An 18,761-nucleotide genomic window follows, 5' to 3' on the forward strand; every position below is an offset into this window, starting at 1 on the left:
GACACACCTTCCTGAAATATGAGATTATGCTTTTTGGGGGTTGGATAAGATCAGCCCAAAGGGGAAAAAAACTTGTCACTTGAGAAGGGTGGTGCCTTGGCTCGTCTGTCAAGAACTTGAAGAATTTGAGACTACACACCTTGACAAACAGAAAGGTAAGGATCAAACATTTTTCTCGATTTAACTTTTGTCTGGCTCTTACACAAACAGTATATATATATATTGGTTCCTATTTTTATGGTAATTATTAAAGTTTTCTTTCCTAAACTGTAATTGTAACCCAGTTGTTTGCTATCTTGTGTACAATCAACAACAAAAAAAAGGTTCTTGATTTAATTCCCTCTCATCCTAGTGTGGCCATGGGAGACGTGGAGAAAGGGAAGAAGGTGTTTGCATTGAAATGTTCCCAGTGTCACACTGTGGAGGAAGGTGGAAAACACAAAGTGGGGCCAAACCTGTGGGGTTTGATTGGCAGGAAGACGGGACAGGCGCCTGGCTTTTCTTATACACGAGCAAATGTTGACAAAGGTATTTGACGCTGAATTGATTCTATTATTATTATGTTGTTGTTCTTGTTGTTGTTATTTGAAGATATACAGTTTTTGTTTTCATAGCTAATGTGTAAAGGGAGCAGTCATTTGTTTCTTTTGGTTTTGTTTTGGTTTTGTTTTTCCCCCAGTTCTGCAAGTTCCCCAAGTGTGACTATCTGCAGGTCTGAACAGGCAAAGCGTCTGCCTTTGCAAAGAAAATGCATACAAGTCAACTAATGCTTGTGTTTGTTGTTCTAGGTATCATATGGAGTGAAGAGACTCTGATGATCTACCTTGAAAACCCCAAAAAATACATTCCCGGTACCAAGATGATCTTCAGTGGTCTCAGAAAGAAAAAGGAAAGGCAGGATATTATTGCCTATTTAAAGGAAGCCACCTCACCGAAATAGACACACAAGAATTTCTCATTATATTATTAAATTGCATCTTATTGTGTGTTATGCATATGTTCATGTATGTATTTTATTATCTCTAAAGGAATTCACTCCATGACTCTAAATACCTAAATTGATTTTTTCTACCATATTTTAATTTATTGAGATGCACCTACATTATGATATCTATTAAAATCTTTGAATTATACTGTGCAGTCGTTTCATTGCTATGGCTTGCACTACCTAAACATTTCACTAGATGGTGCCACTTCCCAGTTTAAGCCACCAGCCGCATAGCAAATTGACATCACTGACAGTCGCATCCCTAATGTGGCAAGCACTTCGGTCAGGTTTGCAGAGCCACGAGGATTGCGTTCTGCCAAGCTTCACTCAGCAGTGACCTCTATTGGAAATAATTGTCTTTTTTGCAACGACGGCAAGCAAGAAGCTTATATCAAGATGATTCGATTTGGCAGTCTCAATCTATTCGGTGGAACTGCAAGCGGTGCGTCTCCCGTTTGCAGTGGACGGTAAGCAAGATGATGACATTGCGATTGTTTAAGATTAGAAATGAAAGATAGCACACCAGTGAGCAGCATCTTTATCCCTCAACTTGGGACAGCATTGTCATTTTGCACCATTCTAAATGTGAATCTGCATTGATAGCGATTAGTGAATGAATCCAAATTTATTTCTGGTGCAGGTTGCATGCTTGCATCTGCTGCAGAGCTGCAACACGTTGACGCTTATGTCACATGTCTCGTTACACGTGTAGTCTCACGCACAATAGTTTGAGAATTCTCAGAAGATGCTTTGGCATTTTTAAATGAAGCTATGAGAAATTACGTATCTACATAAACAAATTAGGCAACCATAAATAAATAGTTTGTTTTTCCTAATGCACATAGTATGTTTATTTTTTTTACCCAACTTTAAAATATAAATGATTGACATTTATAGCAATTTAATCCAAAGGATGTTATCATCACTTCTAAATGTGTCATTTATATTTTAGGATAAAATCCACTCTAAGAATGGACTTGGTAACATTTGCTGTGTCTTTCCACATTCTCGTGAGTCCTACGTGGGCTATGTCCCATCACTCCTTCATGGATAGATTTTTGACATCCCACTCAGGTAAAACGTTCTAACGTGTGTGTGTGTGTGTGTGTGTGTGTGTGTGTGTGTGTGTGTGTGTGTGTGTGTGTGTGTGTGTGTGTGTGTGTGTCGATGACATAAATTGGAGTGTGTGTGACATTACTTTGATATTTCCTCCAAGTGGTGAGGTTGCCGGCTAAGCCGATGAAGTTTGAGCCCTGCTGCCTTACGTCACCGCCTCCTCCTCCGCTCTTCCCGCCACCGCCGCCTCAGCTCTGGAAGCACGGCAAACTTGTAAGTGTCACACACCGACACGTTTGCACGGAATTATTTCATGTCGTTTGAAGGACGACGGGAGCACGTCGGCGCCGGCAGTGTTTCGAGGAGAGGAGCAGGAAAATGAACATCCGGGTTGCCCAGCTGGGCCTCCGGGCCCAGCGGGACCTCGTGGCCCAGAGGTGGGAAAGCAGAATTAAGTGGACAGATGTCAATCTCGGCACATAAATGCCATGTCATCTTTTAGGGGGACAGTGGACTACCTGGCATAAGAGGACCAAAAGGGGAAAAGGTGCATTTTCAGCTTTCCTCATGCATATATAAAAAATATAATAATTAAAAAAAAATCTCTTTCCTCATTTGTCCTTGTCAGGGAGAAATTGGACGTCCAGGGTCAAAGGTGAGCCACTACTCATGTCATCAGTTCATCTTTTCATGATCCTTGGGTTTGGTTGTCCTCATTCTCATTCGCTCACCCTCCTGAACTATAAATTTTTCTTTCAACCTTTTTCCATGCTTTCCTGTTTATTATCCAACAGTCTCGGTACTGGACTCCAGTCCTGCTGAGCAATCCACTTCCACTCCTTAATCTCCCTAAGTGCTTTTTACTCTCAGCCAATGATAAATCACCTCACACGGCAGCAGAAGCAGGAGCAGGAGCAGCAGGTTCGCTGTGTCCCAACAGGCTGCTGTTTCATTTAATGACAAGCATCCAAATGAGCGCACCTCGCGTGGCATGGCGGCAGCCTTGGGACCCCCCAAAGCGGGCATCACATGGAAGCGTCCAGCACAAACCTCAGGGGTGCCCTTAGAGCCTGCACAGTCAGCTGGTGTATCTGATTAAGAAGGTCAAACTGTTATTTGCAGGTATTTATGAACACAATATGCCTTTTTTTTTTTTTTAAAGGGCCGTACTGGAGCGCCAGGTCTTCCAGGGAAACAAGGACTTCCAGGATGGCCTGGTCCGCAGGGAGCCGTGGTACGTGTTAACTGTAATTTATCATGTTGAAAAAGAACAGCTTGTGTCAAATAAAGCTTGTTGGTTTGTTTTCAGGGTGAGAAGGGAGACCCAGGCCTCATGGGACTACCAGGATTGAGGGGACCCCCAGGAATGAAGGTGAGCACCATGGTGGTCTTTTTGGACTTCATTTTTTTATTGTTACATTTCTCTTCTAGGGAATGCCAGGTTATAGGGGAGAGAAGGTAGACATTTTTCATTGAAAACTATTTTTATTCTATATATTTTTTTGGGTCATATTTGAAACTTGATTCATTTTTAATGTTGCGAAAAGGGGGAAATTGGAAGCCCAGGAATACCGGGATCAAAAGGCGATAAGGTAAAAAAAGATTTTTAAAAAATTCTTTGCATAGACGATTTATCAATTGATGAGAAAATGATTTATGTCACACATTGTTTAGGGCACGACTGGTTTGCCAGGGATGCTAGGTCAGAAGGTAAGAAATAAAAACAAACAAAGTAGCTGACTCAATTCAATATTCACCTGTACCTTGCTCTTGTCACAGGGTGAACAAGGACCAAAGGGAGAGCCAGGCGTCCCAGGCAAAAGAGGACCCACTGGGCGACCTGGGAAGAGAGGCAAACAGGTGAAGTTAGCAACTTGTATGATTTGATTATTTGCACACGTATTTTCTCCAACATTTGCTTTCTTTAGGGAGAAAATGGACAAACAGGAACGTCGGGACCTATGGGTAAACCTGGACCCCCTGGTCCAAATGGCCCCCCTGGTCCACCTGGTCCACCAGCCCCTGGTAGCTGTCACGCAACAGGTAGCGACACTAACGTTTGTGCTAATCCACAACTGTGCATCTTGCAGGTCTTTATCTAGCAGGGGAAAAAGGTGAGAAGGGTCTTCCAGGTCCACCTGGTCGCTGTGAGTGTGACACCTTTCTTGTCGCCAACAACGCTCCTTCTGGAAGCTACAAACCCGAGGAGACCCCCAATCAAGTCCCTGCCGTAAAACCACATTAGCAAAAAAAAAAAAAAACGGCTTGATTGTAACCTATCAATCCTTGTTCATTTTATTTTTTGAAATGTGTTTAGATATTTGTGGTGAGTAACGAAGAGGAACTGGGTCGTTTACATTTAGATCAGGCCATAGCATTCCGGAAGGATCAGAAGGCTCTCTACTTTCGAGATAAAGATGGATGGAAACCCATACAGGTGAGTCATATTTGCAATCTGAATCTACGCTAAATAATCACGATTATGTTTCTTTTCCAGCCCTTCCAGCAATTCCAGTCCACTGAGAAGGTGCCAGATCGAGTTGGTGTGTGCGGGGACGGGAAGGTGCAACCCCAGGATGGAGAGGAATGTGATGATGGGAACCAAATTGTCACTGATTCTTGTCTGAGTGAGTCAACATATATGTACAGTTGCTTTCCAGTACCAAAAAAAAAAAACCCAAAACATAATGTTCTTTTTCTTCTGCCCCTTTTTGCCGTCTTCTGTTCTGACTCCAGACTGCAAATGGGCCTATTGTGGGGATGGTTATCGACATGAAGCCATGGAGGAGTGTGATGGAAAAGACTTTGGCTATCAGACGTGCAAATCCTATCTTCCTGGGTAAGATCGTTGATGGGAACGCAGAATAGCAAATTAGCATCGCATTCTTATTGTATCCTCTTTCACAGATCCTTCGGACAGCTCCGATGCACCGAATCCTGCGTCATTGACTCCACCGTCTGCAAGTATTTTACCTGAACAGAAACACGAGGTGCTAACTTTGCAACTCCTAATTCAAGGGGGATTCCACTTCATTTGAAGTCATGACCCCTGGATATTACTTGATGGACCGAGAGAGCACCAAGAGGACTCCACTCTGCTCTGTGCCATGAGATGAAGAACAGATGGATGCCAGCTTTCGGATGGGCTGTCGATTATTTTCTCGGCCTCAGGGACCTAAGCGGTGCATCTTTTATAACACCTTTTGAAAAGCTCTATAGTATTGCTACCACAGAATGCTTTAAACATGTGCAATATCTTAGAAATCATATATTTATATACGATGACATGCTGTGTTATTGCATGCAAATGTGTTTAACCAGAGCTGTACTTTAAATACTGTAGCAAAGTGTTTACATTCTAAAAGAAATATCTTAATATATGAGAACGTCAAAAAAGCAATACAGTAGCATGACACATACATATTAACTATCCTGTTCATTTGACATATTAACCAGGTCAATTTTCAATCAAAATGCAAACATTATATCTTTTTAAAATGTTCCACAATTAATAGCCTGTCTAACATTAATAAATGGATGATTAATCCCTAATCAATGTTTCAGCGGTACTGGAAATTGCATAGTAAGGGTTGATGACGTAAGATGTGGGCGGGGCTAGAGGTGGAGAAAGCAGCCAATCAGACGCGCACTTTCTGCAACAGCGCTTACCACGGAACATCACTGCCACGTAGAAGTATCGGATTCTCTCTTCTCCTTGTTCCGAACCTTCAATTTGGCGTATTTCCACACCGGCCATGCTGCTGCCGGTGTTGAGTTGGTTCTGCACCTCCATGCTGAGCGCCGTCTGCGGCGGAGCTCTGCCGGAGGCTGAGGTCACGATCGAAATCCTGCACAAACCTTTCCTCTGTCATCGCAAAACCAAGTATGGAGACATGTTATTGGTGCACCAAAAAGGCTTCTTCGAGAATGGTACCATATTTCATGACAGGTTAGTAGTAGCAATGCAAGTATTGACATCTACTGGATTGTTGCAGGAAATGAGTGACCTAAGTTTTTGTGTGTGTGTCTATAGTCGGGGGGATCCTACTCAGGGTGACAAAGACGCAATGTGGTTTATATTAGGCATCAGGGAAGCGATCAAGGGCTGGGATCAAGGCCTGCAGAACATGTGTGCAGGGGAGAAAAGAAAATTGATCATCCCTCCAGCTTTGGCCTTTGGGAAAGAAGGGAAAGGTACTGTCACCAACTATCCTGAAGCGATGTCAAGCTTGCTGATTAGATGTCATTCTTTTTGACTTTGTCCACGCTTAGGTAAAATCCCCCCCGGCAGCACCTTAACCTTCATCATCGAATTGCTTGAGATCCGAAACGGCCCAAGGTCGCATGAGTCCTTCCAGGAGATGGACATCAATGATGACTGGAGGCTTTCCAAGGCAGAGGTGAAGATATTCAAACCTTCAAAACATCTGCACACTCATCAATACAAGGAAGGCCACTATTGTATGCCCTGGTTTTGTTTTGGCAGGTAAAGCAATACTTCAAGAAGGAGTTTGAGCGTAATGGCTACCCTCCTAACGACACCTTACATGAGAATATGATGGAAGACATTTTTGCCAAAGAAGATGAAAATAAAGATGGCTTCATATCCGCCAAGGAGTTTACTTACAAGTATAAACATGATGAACTTTAAAGTGTCTCAGGTTTAAGGACATTGACATGTCACTTTGCTCTGATTGGCCCACATGAACCACAAAATGTGGTTTTGCTGCAGGGATTTTGTATTCTTGTTATTATAAATATACAAATAGTTTAAAAATACATGCAGCATGGCTTGGAGTTCTTTAAGTTCACCTGCTTCATTCTACATTTCATCGAGCAAAAAAAAAAAAGTAACATATGTTGCATGTGTTTTTATTTTTCTATCGAGCAAATAAGATGTTGCACTTGTATTTTGTCTCTTGGAATCAATGTGATCAATAAAAGTGACTTTAAAAGTTATTTCATCGCGTTTCCCAGAAATGGCCAGCAGGTAGCACTGTTGTCCAACATCACAATAGAAGTCAAGTAATACTTTCTAATAAAAAATACGGCTAAACTATGGATATGTGGACATCAAATTGTAATGGAAATGATTTATTTTCTGTACACATAATGAAATGCTTCAACCGTTTCAAACAAACCACATCCAAAATAGGCCTCGGAAGAAATTCACTTGAGACTGAAGACGAGTAAGGAGAGCACTCCTCTCACTCGCATTCAAAACATTCCACTCCAGAAAAGGTCAGAGGTCACATACTGTAGTCCGAGGCGCAGCTAACTCACAATCACGATGCAAAAAGTCTCTGGCTCTTTGTATCCAGGAATTGTGTGGGATGAAGCTCATCTGAGGTGTGACCTGATCCCATGGGGGGCGGAGTTTACTGTTAAGAAAGGATGGAGAGTGCAAAAGGAAACATCACATACTGGAAATGGGAAAATAATAACAGCACTGGGGACTTTTCTGTGCTACTTTACCTCTGTTTTCTTTGCTCGGGTAGATTCGAGGGAAAGGCTTGAATTCATCTGGAGGAGGGAAATCTTCCATTGGGTGGAACTGGAATTTGGATTCAAAGTCGTCTGGATGAAGAGAAGAAATGGAGCTGTACATAAAATGCATCTAAAAAGTCTACACACCCCTGTTGAAATGAATGAACGGCACATAAGATTCTAAGGCCATTGTGATTTACAGGAGGCCCTCTCGTTGCTTGTCGTTCACTCACCCAGACTGTGCAGGTGTCCATTCCTGACACTGGAGGGTGGCGGGGGAGGTGGCGGCGGAGGGGGAGGAATGCGGCTGGACAGCTCAGTGGCGGGAGAACGTGCCGGAGGAGCTGGGGGAGGAGCCAGACGACTGACACCTGCTCACAAGGAGGAGTAACGTGATCTTTAACATGAAAAATGCATTTCAATTGGATACGATGTTGCTAGCTCCTGTTCCATTACGGTTCTTCAGATATGGACCAACCTGCACTTCTCGGCACAGCGGGAGGTCGTCTGGTCGGAGCGTTGCAGGGATAGGACGGAGGTAGAAATCGTAACGCCGGCGAGGGCACCGCTGGAATTCTCGGCGGGGGCGGCGGAAGAGTGGATGGGAAGCTTGGGGTGTAAGAACTTGGAAGAGGGGGCGGTGGGGGTGGCGGTCCCAGAGGGCTGGGGTCACGCAGGATGGGAAACCTTGCAGGTTCCGAGTGGACGACAGGAGGCGGTGGAGGGAAGAAGGACCAAGAGGAGCGGTCCCCGGGGAGAGAAGGAGGGTTGTAGGTTGGAGGGGGAGGAGTCAAAGGTTTGGCGCTGGGGGTGTGTTGGTAGAGCTGGATGGGAAGCCAGGTGGGCTTTGTGACCTGGAATGGGGGTGGAGGGGGTGGACAGGAGGGAAGAGGTGGAGGCTTGTTGGCAGGGCGGTCCTGGAAGATCGGAGGCGGGGGTGGAGGAGGAAGAGGAGCGGAGGGCGGGGCAGGGAGTGTCGGCGGTGCAGGAGCAACCACGGGGAGAGGAGCGAGATGCTTGCTGGCATGAGTTGGCGAGGGCGGGGCAGAGGAAGAGGCGAGCGGACGGGGGCCGATCAAGTCCGCCAAAGTGGGCGTGTTCCACAGCGGCTTGAGGGAGGCCGACGAGCTCGAGCGGGACACTTAAACACACACAAAAAAAATCTTTTCAACGGATACGTTCAAAATAAAAATAAAATACATAAAAACAACCAACCTGGGGTCTTGCCTGCCGACTCTCGTTGCCCAACCGGCCTTAGGGTGGGGAACCCCGCTGCAAACAGCCCACCTAAGGATGGCGGCCCTACGATTGCCGCACCTCCACATGGACCTTGAGCAGCACCAACATTGCTGAACACATCTCCACCTGAAGCCTTTGGCTCTGGGAGCGGCAACATGCATGCAATACATATTTAAAGAAGCTAATAAAAAGCATGACGTTGTGTCTCTTACTGTCCACAACAGGGGCACTGCGGTCATTGACGTGCGTAACTTTCTTCAGTCTGGCTCCCTTCTGGATGTCGGCTAACAGGGCGCTCCTGCCATCTCCTCCACTAGACTGGACTTTAGGAGCCTCTAATGGAAACTGTGACACAGACAAATATTTGAAGAAATCCCCAGGAAAGTGAGTATTTTTGTATTGACTTCCCCTTTAAGCTAAAGTTCCTCACCCTACATTACATTAGCGATGACTCAGTTATCATACGGTCGCTGTCCACCTGTTGAAACGTAACACTGGGCCTCCATTAATAATGTAAACAACCTCTAGGTGTCGAATGAAAACAATAGGACAAACAGAAAAAATCCAAAAGAGATATTTTCTTACCAGTGGGGGTGGCGGAGGAGGTGGCGCCAAAGGAGGAGGCGGGGGTACCGGCATGACAGAGGCTTCACCTGTAGAAGAGACGGCTGTAAAAAAAAAAAAAAACACCAGAAGCTGCTACTGTGCACGCCAAAACACTTGAGTTGACCTCTCGCCCGATTCTTTGAACAGGAAGCTCTTTCAGCAGCGCAAAACAGGAAACAGAAAGCGCTCCATCCTCTCTGGAGAAGAAATTCAAAACAATCCCCCCCCCCCCAACCCACCTACCACTTTTCACCCACAATGCCCCATGGCGGCGGTCAGGAGAGGAACAATGGCGTGTGTTGTGTGAGAGATAATAGACCCCAAACTTTTTTTTTTTTAATTCCCTGATTGGCTAACAATGACTGCCCTGACTTATCAATAAGGAATTTGAACATCTCTGGTAATTGAATAAACAACAACTTCTGTCCACCATGCAACTGGCAGGCTGTTTCTCCGTTACTATTTCTATCGTCATAAGTGTGTCAGCTATCTCACATAACATTGCCACTGAGAACTTTTCACACTGCTGGCTGTCAAACAAGTGGTAGACACCTCAATATTTATAGAATTAAATATATTTGTACAAAAATAATACAACAATAATATACATGATACAACTTATTGTGCAACTTGCCAGTGCATATTAAAGTTGTGTTTCAAATGACACTTTTTACTTTCAATACTTTTGATGAGCATAAAGAGGCATGTTCGAAGAAAAATCAACTTGGTCCTACCTTAAGAGTCAGAAGTGAACCTGCTAGCGTTGAGAAAGTCCTCAGCGTGAAGGCGCGCAGCAAACTGACCTCATGGTTTTATTTTTAACCCAACTGCTGGGTTGTTTGTCTCTCACTAAAACGGCGTGCAAAAACTTTCAAACGAAACAGGTTGAGTTTCTTTTTTTTCTCCTTTCCCCTAATGTTCACGATGCAGCTCTGTGCACTTGAACAGTGGACTATTGATTGCAGCCGTAGTTCTTCCACAATGTGTGCAGAAGTCTAGCGGTGCAATATCACACATTGCAGAAAGGGGCAGGACGCGACATAACTGGGAAGAAACACTGGGAGGGGATATATTACCAGTCGCAACTGGATTTAATATCGCAAAAAATGAACACCTGATGATCTATTGTGATTGGCTATTAAATGATACGGAAAAAAATAATCAGGGACTCGTTATGTATCAAAAAAAAGATATTGTCCAAATTGCATTATGTAAAACAATAGTTGGACTTTTTTTTTGAGTTGGCTTCATTTTAAGGGAAACTTTAACCGTGTTTATATTCCACTGTTGTCACTTTACTATGCAACACTTGACAAGGAGTTTTACAAAACGGTATTTATTTTTAGCATGATTCATTCCTGGCACTTAGAAATTACCGAGCAGTTAATTACCGTGAGATATAATTTTGCAAAATGATCCATCTGCGTTTATTTTGGCTCAGTGCCATTTGATTGACTTGGCAAGTCAAGCAACTGAAGTTTGCGTGCAGCAGCACCCCCTGTCGGTAAAATGGTGACGTGACACAAGAATGCAGTGACACAAGCGCGCTCCTCCCTTGAACAGGGAAACAGTCACACTTAAAACTTCACTTTGGCAGACGTTGCGGAATCATTTGACGGTAATTGATTTACATTGACATATAGAATTGTTGTCACTGACAATGTTGCGGTTTACTCACCTGACCTCCATCGTCAGCGTGTCGTCATCCCAATTCCTGCTGGCTCCAGGTTCCTGCAACTCTCAACAGGATGAGCAGTAACATCAAAATGAATGGACATGACGCGCTTAATGTCAGCAACGCTTTGATTTATTGCTCATAAGTTGTTTTCATTTTAATATTCACAGGTGATCTAAACACAGCGTACCATAAAAGACAAACGTCAAACATCTAGCCACAGCTCTGCTCAAAAATCTTAAAACTTCCTGGACTGATCCTTCATTTCAAAAAACAAACATAAATCCTAAATTCAATTTAGTTACTCTCCTTATGAATCATTTACAGTTTCACAAACCTTCCAATTGTTTTCATAGAAGGCACATCCTTCATTTGCATATATTAAATGTCATGTTAAAATGTTACATAAAGAGGACACCACACAATCTCACTTGATGGGCTGGCTATCAAAACAAACCCTTTTTTTTTTTTTTTTTTTCCCGTGACCTTTCGGACCTCTCTCGCTTTTTTGTCACCTTCCTCGTCACCATCGCAACCAACCTACAGAAGCTTGTGTACACCTCAAGGGAAGGAAGCCTTTTCCTTCTCATCTTTGTGAAGTCACTTTTATATCTCCTTCTTCTCCGCTATCGATCACATATGTCGTCTTTGGTCGGCGCCACGTTCCCCATGTCTTTATCTGTCTCGGGAAGGCCTATGCGCGCCCTCCTCTTCACCTTAAAGCGTCCCGAGCGGGACACGTTCATATTTCTGCGACAAGTCTGCTCGTTGAACAGGGACTCCATGTGGGAGTCGTCGTAGGTCTCTTCGCTGAAGATGCAGGAGCCGTTGGTGCACTCTTGTTGGGACGGAGACTGCTCAGAAGTGCTCTTGGACTTCTCTTGTGCAAAAGGGTCAAAGTCCGGTCCGTACGAGTTGGGGGAACCTGCCTCCTTGCCACCTTGCTTCTTCTTTGGCAGGAAGGCCCTCCACCATTTTGCCTTGTCTGACATCTTGGTCTGTGCAAGGGAACCTAACAGAGGAGACTTTCTTTAGTCAGACAACAATTATTTCCTAACAATTCCTTGATGATGTATTTTTCTATTTACAATCTCAATTTTGACAAATACAGTTGATTTTGACATTTGCATTTCAGTTTAAAATCTCGAAATCTGTCTGGATTTTACTTGTAAATAACAAAACCACAATTCCACTGACTAGTTAGGTCACAATTTCTGGATTTCCCACCTCCGAATCTTGTAAAGCCTTCTCTGTAAAACTGGTTTCATGAGTTACGAGTAAAGAACAAACCGTGATTCACGTGTGGACTCAATGCAAAATAAACTCACCTGAGGAAAAGCAAGAGCCGGATGAGCTTGTGATGATCCAAATCACAATGAAACTCTTGATTGTGATCTATTTTAAAGCCACGGCCTTCAAACAACTGTGACAGGAATTCTCCAATTGAAACTTGAGCGGTGTCACGCTCAGGTCGGCTGCCGCCGTGCCTCCTCTCTTACCTGGCCGGCAAGCAAAAATGTCGTGCCCCACCTGGGTTATTCCAGTCAAAGGTCTGGACCCTTCCTTGATAATTGCTCCAAAATGTTCATATGAAACAACACATATGAGGTGTCTCTTTCTGCCGACTGAACCAGCAGGTTTCCGTCCGAAACTCTCACGTCGTTGTTTCCACCTGTAGTCACTCCTGATTGGCTGACAACACCAAAGTGGTCACGTGAGCACAACACAGGTTAAACTGCTGTGTCGTGTGGGCGGGGTTTGTCATTGCTGGGAAACACAGTACGTCTATATCAGTGACGGATAAAAAAAAAAAAAAAAGGAATCCTTTGTCCTAGTGTGATCCAACCTGGCATTTTGAAGGGCGTTTCTTTTTTATTTATTCATTTTTTATTTTGACTCATTTTTTTTTTTTTAAACCCACGATGTGGTTTCACACAATTAAATGTCAAGGTGACGTTTAATTTCACTAGGCTATTAAGGGCTGAGGTGGCGCATAAAAAAAATAAAGTACATTTGTTAAAGTCTGAAGTAAAATGTGCACAAGTGTCAGTTTTTTTTTTTAACAAGCTACACAGGATTTGCAAGACTGAAAGCAGAAAGCAAAGTTCCTGTCGTCAAAATCATCTACTATATCCAATTGATTCTTATTATTTTTATCATATCGTCAATGAATATTTTCAACCTTGGAGAATGCATGTTTTGAAATGGACTGATGGATAATGCAGCACTAAATATGCTGCACTGCAAATAAAAAGATGCATTTTTTAAGTAAAGTTATATGTTGATACAAAATAGGAGGGAAGTTGGGGGAGGGGGGGGGGCTCTTCATGTTCTAAGAATAGCAACATGTCCAAGAACTGGCTTCTAATTTGTGGGTGTGTGTGTCTGTTCTCGAGTATCCATGAGTCAATGTGTGTCTGCACGGGTTGGTGCGTGATGGGTGGTGTCAACATGGCTGACCGCGCACAATTTACATAGGCGTTGGGAAGAATCTGTATTTTATTTTTTTAATTCAGACTTCTTAAGGTCTACTGCAAACAGATAATGCCAGTGACTCACTGTGACGAGTGTTGCTGGAACAAAACAAAAGTCCCACAAATCCATTCTTCCATTTTCTATAGTGACTTTGGGCATGAGGTGGGGCACACGGGACTGGCATGTTTTTTTTTTTTTATGTATGATCAATTATCATAAATTATTATGAATTATTCTTATGGTTCAACATCTGAATTTTCGCTTCTCTTTCATCTTCCATACTACTTTGTGTCTCTTTTGTGATTAAGGGCCTTATAAATAAACTTGAATTAGTTTATCATAAGACATTTTCTGTCATAAATACTCCAATGAATGTTTACCTCAATGAATAGCGTATCTATCTGGGCTTCTTGTCACTGAATATACAAATAAATCTTAATCATAGTGCTCGTTTGTTACAGTCCAAACCATCCACGTGCAAATGTCTTTCTGCCATGATGGCAGAAGCGAACAACAGGTTGAGCTGAGGTGTGCGAGCCATGGGAACGAGAGCGGAAGGCAGCCAGTTGGACTGGTAGGGTCAGCTTGCTAAACACCTCAAAGGAGGTGAGCATTTACTGTGGTTACCTACTGTTGTGATTTCCAAGTAGTCATGCTTTTCTAGCTAACACAATGTAGGCTTATGAAAGCCAGATTTTCCCATTCAGGAGCAGCTATTGTAGATCAGGGCGTTACATAATAGTAAAAATAAAAAAAGTCTCTGTATATTTGGGTGGAGTAGACTATTAAATTGTGTGCTTTTGTTTATTTGGACACTTTTCATTGTGCAGGTTTGAGATGTCTTTAAATAGCTGAGATTTTTTTGTTTGTTTGTAATCTAGTTTTATTTCAAAATGTCATTTTGCCATTAACCACAACATAAGTCAGGTACATCTTGTTCAGAAAAATAATATCCACACCCAGGTACACTTTCACGGTGCTTAAATTTGAATCATCAGGTTTGAGTGTGACAGACGATAAGTCATTTAGCAAGTGTCCACGCCCTACATGATGTGGGCATGATATTAAGTTTTATATACAAAAGCTGCTCCTTTTTTTTTTCTTTCTTTCTTTTAGCACAGTCATTTTCCCAAACCTAATAGATAAAGTAGCAATCAATTGCCATTGTCGTTTTAACACATTGATTGCACGCTGGACTTGAATTATTGTTACCCCCCTCATTGAATGAGTCCTTTCGGTCAAATTGTATTACTTTTATTACCTCCGTATTAACTTTACCTTTAGATTTTGTATTTTAACCAGCACTTTGTGAGGTGACCTCAGTATTCAACTCGTATAGATGAAAGTGGTGATAGTGCTCCAAGTTCATAAACGTACAGCAGGGGGCGATAAACGTCACAGTGACGCAATGAAGTAAAAACAATAAGCACAAAGAAGAATTTTCAACTGTCATGCAATGCTAACATGACCAAGGTTGATAACATATAAGTGCCAGACATGGTCATTTTGTGAGAAAAACAGCTCTATCCTTTTGGTAAGAAGAACTTTTCTGACTCTTTTTTATCGTCGTTCATACAAACCGTGATGCTTTTGTTAGGATCGCTGCTAAATGTGCAAACCGGTAATAATGTTATGCAACTTGTGATCATTACTTCATTCCGATTAAGTCAACGCTAATAACCTAGGTTATCAATTATGCAGGAATATGACTATTAAGTAAAGCAATATTGTTTCATTTACATGGTTAGGATGTTTAAATACAACACCTCTGTTACGTCGGTGTATGACAACTCACGCGAGATTTTGTTTTGACTGCGCATTGATATCTTCTCAGGTAGAGATGAGCGTCCACTGCGTTGTGACGTCCGCTGGCCGGAGCTTCTCTCGATTGTGTTCCACCACTGGCTTACTCTGCCGTCTCCGACCTGCTCCCTGCTCCATCACACGGTGAGTGCACTTGACAATTTTAATTCTGTGTTTTAGTGTTATTTTCCCCTAATGTGCACTTTCCAACTTCTAAAGGTAATGACAAAAAGTTAATACCTTACTATTAACGTCGGATCTACTTTCCAAATTGCTCATCCGGAACTGGTCCAATGTTTCCCATCCTATATTGAGCAAAGACACACATTTTAATTGGAAAAAACAAACAGCACAAGTATATATATATACTGAATTGTTGTCTCAATTTGCTCTCTCAAATTTAGTGTGAAATCTGGGCCTGTTTAGTTGCAAATAAGCAAATCCTTTTTTTTTTTTTTTTTTTTGTATATCAGAGGAAATATGTCCTCCAAACAACAAATGGACCACCTAGAGAGGACAGCAAACAACCAAAGACAAAATGTAAGATGTTACATTTTTATCCATAATAAAATGCAGATCAAATGTTGAATCTCTGAACCTCCACACAGACGGTGCATCCTGCTCAAGTATGCGGCATCACAAATGAGTCGGAGGCAGTCAAACGTCTCAGGTTAACTGCCCATCCGGACTTTAATTTCAAGGCGGGACAATGGTGAGTAGATGCCCTCATGGGAAAAAAAAAAAAAAAAAATCAATATTGCACATGTTTGGATTTCTTTTCACTGTTGCTCAAATAACAAATTACCTTGGAGGTCTGGAGTAACTATGGTTACCTATTGAGCGTGTTTTTCACAAGGGCTGCAGTATTTTTATTCACCACAGGAGAGCAGTGTTTCACTCGCAATGGCTTGTTTTTTTTGGAAAAGGTGAACCAATGTCAGCAATAATAATCTATACGTTTAAAAAGATACTGTAGAATCCGTTTATATTCAATATTTAATTTCAATCATGACTGGAAATTATTTGATCATATATGAGTGATATATATATTGTATTATTCAGTGCTGCAGCTGTATTGTCAGATGCCTTCACGTGGCTCTTACAAGAATAATAGCAAATTAACAATTCCTGAATAAACAAGTTCTAGCTTCACGGGGGTGCGCGTCTGTCAGTCAGCTCTGCCAATGTTAATGAGCAGATCGCGCACAGAGCGCATACTGTAGGTGGGCGGTGGCGACGAGCTACGAGAACCCAGCAGCAAGTTCTCCTGCGGCGCTTGATAATGAATGTAAATACATGGAAAGCCTCGAGTTTGCAAGAAAAAAAGGGGGCTGTTAAGTTGTTCGTCTCCGGGTGTTAGAAGAAGAGCAGGATGAGGTGGTGGGTGGAACATATGTGTTCTATTCATGACGCTGGAGGTCGAGCTTAAACAGACGGCCATTGTTCGCTTGGCATCATTGTCTTCTTCTCTGTCGAAGGACGCCACTGTTTTAAGACCGGCCGGCTGCATTTAACTGGTTTTGTTTGGCCGTCGCTCCTTTCTGGAACCGTCGTCCTTGCTGAGGGTCAAAGGTTGCAATCTCTCCACACAATCCCACTTTGACCTTCAGCTCAGCATGTTTCTACCTTCCAGTTGAGCAATTGTGTAGCCAGTTGAACAGTCAGGTGTTCTCTTGTTCTCCTATTGTGGGCCGCGAGCGGGGAAAAGCTTATCAAGCTGCAAAGTGAGAATCCGGCTTTGTTTGCAGGGTGGACTTCTTCATCCCCGGAGTGGAGAAGGTGGGAGGTTTCTCTATGTGCTCCAGCCCGGGTCTGCTGCAGAGGGAGGGCGTTGTGGAGCTGGCCGTCAAATTTGCCAATCACCCGCCAGCGCACTGGGTTCACACAGCGGTGAGTGGGCTAATAAGTTTGTCGCTTATCCAAAACCGAATTCTCAACCCCCCCACAGTGCACTCTGGGCTCTCAGGTGGCAATGCGCGTGGGCGGCGACTTCTACTTTGACCCCTCACCATCGGATCCCGCCGTTGATCTGCTGCTGGTCGCCGGCGGCGTGGGCATCAACCCGCTGTACTCCATTTTGTCGCACTCGGCCGATTTGCTGCAGCTCAGCCGGGCCTCCGGCGGGCGGGGCTGCAACATCGGCTCAGTCCACCTCTGCTACAGCGCCAAGACCACCGATGAGCTACTCTTCAAGGTGTGTCCCCTTCCATCCTGGAGGCTCATAAGAGGATTTTTGTTGACATGACACATCCAATGCATGCATACTAACATTTTGTTTTTTCCATCTTACCTTCTGCTTCCCAAGAATCCGATCCTGCGGGCCTGCAGGGAGTTTCCCGACAAGCTAACGTGCCAATTCCACGTCACCCAGCAGAACGCAGATATCGAGCCACATCTTCAACCTTTTGTCAACAGTAAGTCATTGCGACATTTTCATTCAAATAACATTTGCGATGACTCCATTTGACCGCAAACTAGTTCAACTCAGCAGTCAGCAGCTCCTCTGTTGCGTGCCCAACTCCATTTTGCCTCATGACGCAATTCTCCAAAATTCACAATCCATGAATTGACTAATCCGTTCTTATCCTTAAAGTGGTGTAGCTGGAAGACAGTGTACTAGAAAATTGCCACCTTCATGCAAAAACACAATGTTCTTTATTTTGATGTAACTACAGCCACATCAAATGTCCTTGTGACATCAGAATTACACAGTGAATTATGATCAAACCAGCGTGTCCTTCTTCAATCATCTTCCTAGGTCAGAGAATCACAGAAGAAGAGTTGAGGATACACGTAGACCCCCAGAGGACTTTGTGTTACCTATGCGGACCTCCGCCTATGATCGAGACCATTTCCCAAACGCTTGTGAACCTTGGCCTGCCACAAGACAGAATTCTCTTTGAGAAGTGGTGGTAGCTGCTCCCAATCCGCCCCCACCTTTTTTTCTTTTTTGATGCATTTGTATGGTGGGAATTAAAAGGCAACAAAACGAATCAGGCGAAGTGGAAGTTCTCGGCCATCCGTCGGAACCTGCACGTTGATTTCAATTTATGTGAAGATGTTTTTAAGTCGCGCCGCGGGTCCAAATATTTATTGACTCAAAGCAATTTCCTATGTTTGAATGACACTTTACATGTAAATGCTTTTATTTATTTCCATATTGTGTGCTTGAGTGCTCATTTTACACCATTTTGGCCGAGCTGTCTTCGGATTTTTCCACACAAGCAAGCAGTATTACATGGCTCAGTGAGAAACCCACAGCGTAACTATAATGGAGCCTTCCAGGTGGCCTCCGATTGGTCCACATCCCTAACCCCCCCCCCCGCGGAGACCGACTCCAGCGCCTCAGCGGGACCGCCATTGTCGAATCATTTGAGTTGTTCCACCAGGGAAATGTTGTACGCTGTAATGTGATGATTGAATGAAATAAAC

At 43.4% G+C, this 18,761-nt stretch overlaps 6 protein-coding genes across 9 annotated transcripts; 4 read left to right on the plus strand and 2 right to left on the minus strand.

Annotated features, from left to right (window-relative positions):
• The first annotated feature begins 11 nt into the window (after positions 1 to 11).
• LOC147040809 (cytochrome c iso-1/iso-2-like) lies at positions 12 to 1,107 on the plus strand. The gene is made up of 3 exons (XM_085901195.1): positions 12 to 155; positions 353 to 528; positions 789 to 1,107. The coding sequence occupies exons 2-3, from the start codon at positions 360 to 362 to the stop codon at positions 938 to 940; spliced, it is 321 nt and encodes a 106-aa protein (XP_085757321.1). The 5' UTR covers positions 12 to 155; positions 353 to 359; the 3' UTR covers positions 941 to 1,107.
• Positions 1,108 to 1,329: 222 nt separating this feature from the next.
• On the plus strand, positions 1,330 to 5,539 carry LOC147040810 (uncharacterized). The gene is made up of 18 exons (XM_085900827.1): positions 1,330 to 1,455; positions 1,941 to 2,062; positions 2,205 to 2,317; positions 2,371 to 2,481; positions 2,547 to 2,591; positions 2,673 to 2,699; positions 3,207 to 3,278; positions 3,354 to 3,416; positions 3,476 to 3,502; positions 3,592 to 3,636; positions 3,719 to 3,754; positions 3,824 to 3,904; positions 3,973 to 4,069; positions 4,135 to 4,274; positions 4,362 to 4,481; positions 4,542 to 4,671; positions 4,781 to 4,883; positions 4,952 to 5,539. Exons 1-18 carry the CDS (start codon positions 1,385 to 1,387, stop codon positions 5,019 to 5,021), a joined length of 1,473 nt encoding a protein of 490 aa, XP_085756953.1. The 5' UTR covers positions 1,330 to 1,384; the 3' UTR covers positions 5,022 to 5,539.
• A 180-nt stretch (positions 5,540 to 5,719) lies between these two features.
• LOC147040811 (peptidyl-prolyl cis-trans isomerase FKBP14-like) lies at positions 5,720 to 7,123 on the plus strand. The gene is made up of 4 exons (XM_085901540.1): positions 5,720 to 5,993; positions 6,078 to 6,238; positions 6,317 to 6,444; positions 6,531 to 7,123. The coding sequence occupies exons 1-4, from the start codon at positions 5,800 to 5,802 to the stop codon at positions 6,693 to 6,695; spliced, it is 648 nt and encodes a 215-aa protein (XP_085757666.1). The 5' UTR covers positions 5,720 to 5,799; the 3' UTR covers positions 6,696 to 7,123.
• Positions 7,123 to 10,383, minus strand: wipf3 (WAS/WASL interacting protein family member 3). Of its 3 annotated transcripts, none has more exons than XM_085901537.1 (8): positions 10,111 to 10,383; positions 9,356 to 9,423; positions 8,983 to 9,115; positions 8,747 to 8,911; positions 8,010 to 8,672; positions 7,765 to 7,902; positions 7,520 to 7,621; positions 7,123 to 7,425 (listed from the first exon to the last, which is right to left on the minus strand). In XM_085901537.1, exons 2-8 carry the CDS (start codon positions 9,407 to 9,409, stop codon positions 7,385 to 7,387), a joined length of 1,296 nt encoding a protein of 431 aa, XP_085757663.1. In that variant the 5' UTR covers positions 9,410 to 9,423; positions 10,111 to 10,383; the 3' UTR covers positions 7,123 to 7,384. The 3 variants fall into 3 exon arrangements, with proteins under 3 accessions (XP_085757663.1, XP_085757662.1, XP_085757664.1); XM_085901536.1 differs by having other exon boundaries at positions 9,356 to 9,438; XM_085901538.1 differs by having other exon boundaries at positions 8,747 to 9,248.
• Positions 10,384 to 11,165: 782 nt separating this feature from the next.
• Positions 11,166 to 12,734, minus strand: LOC147040813 (uncharacterized). 2 transcript variants are annotated; one of them, XM_085900973.1, is made up of 2 exons: positions 12,380 to 12,734; positions 11,166 to 12,063 (listed from the first exon to the last, which is right to left on the minus strand). In XM_085900973.1, exon 2 carries the CDS (start codon positions 12,041 to 12,043, stop codon positions 11,678 to 11,680), a length of 366 nt encoding a protein of 121 aa, XP_085757099.1. In that variant the 5' UTR covers positions 12,044 to 12,063; positions 12,380 to 12,734; the 3' UTR covers positions 11,166 to 11,677. The 2 variants fall into 2 exon arrangements, with proteins under 2 accessions (XP_085757099.1, XP_085757101.1); XM_085900975.1 differs by lacking the exon at positions 12,380 to 12,734 and adding an exon at positions 12,279 to 12,362.
• A 2,182-nt stretch (positions 12,735 to 14,916) lies between these two features.
• Positions 14,917 to 18,760, plus strand: oxnad1 (oxidoreductase NAD-binding domain containing 1). Its single transcript, XM_085900495.1, has 8 exons — positions 14,917 to 15,060; positions 15,361 to 15,473; positions 15,803 to 15,869; positions 15,938 to 16,041; positions 17,078 to 17,219; positions 17,278 to 17,523; positions 17,635 to 17,743; positions 18,088 to 18,760. Exons 2-8 carry the CDS (start codon positions 15,367 to 15,369, stop codon positions 18,243 to 18,245), a joined length of 933 nt encoding a protein of 310 aa, XP_085756621.1. The 5' UTR covers positions 14,917 to 15,060; positions 15,361 to 15,366; the 3' UTR covers positions 18,246 to 18,760.
• Position 18,761: the final 1 nt, after the last annotated feature.

This window comes from Syngnathus leptorhynchus, chromosome 20 (assembly GCF_054491065.1).
Source record: "Syngnathus leptorhynchus isolate UIUO chromosome 20, UIUO_Slep, whole genome shotgun sequence".
In the NCBI taxonomy this organism is placed as follows: domain Eukaryota; kingdom Metazoa; phylum Chordata; class Actinopteri; order Syngnathiformes; family Syngnathidae; genus Syngnathus; species Syngnathus leptorhynchus.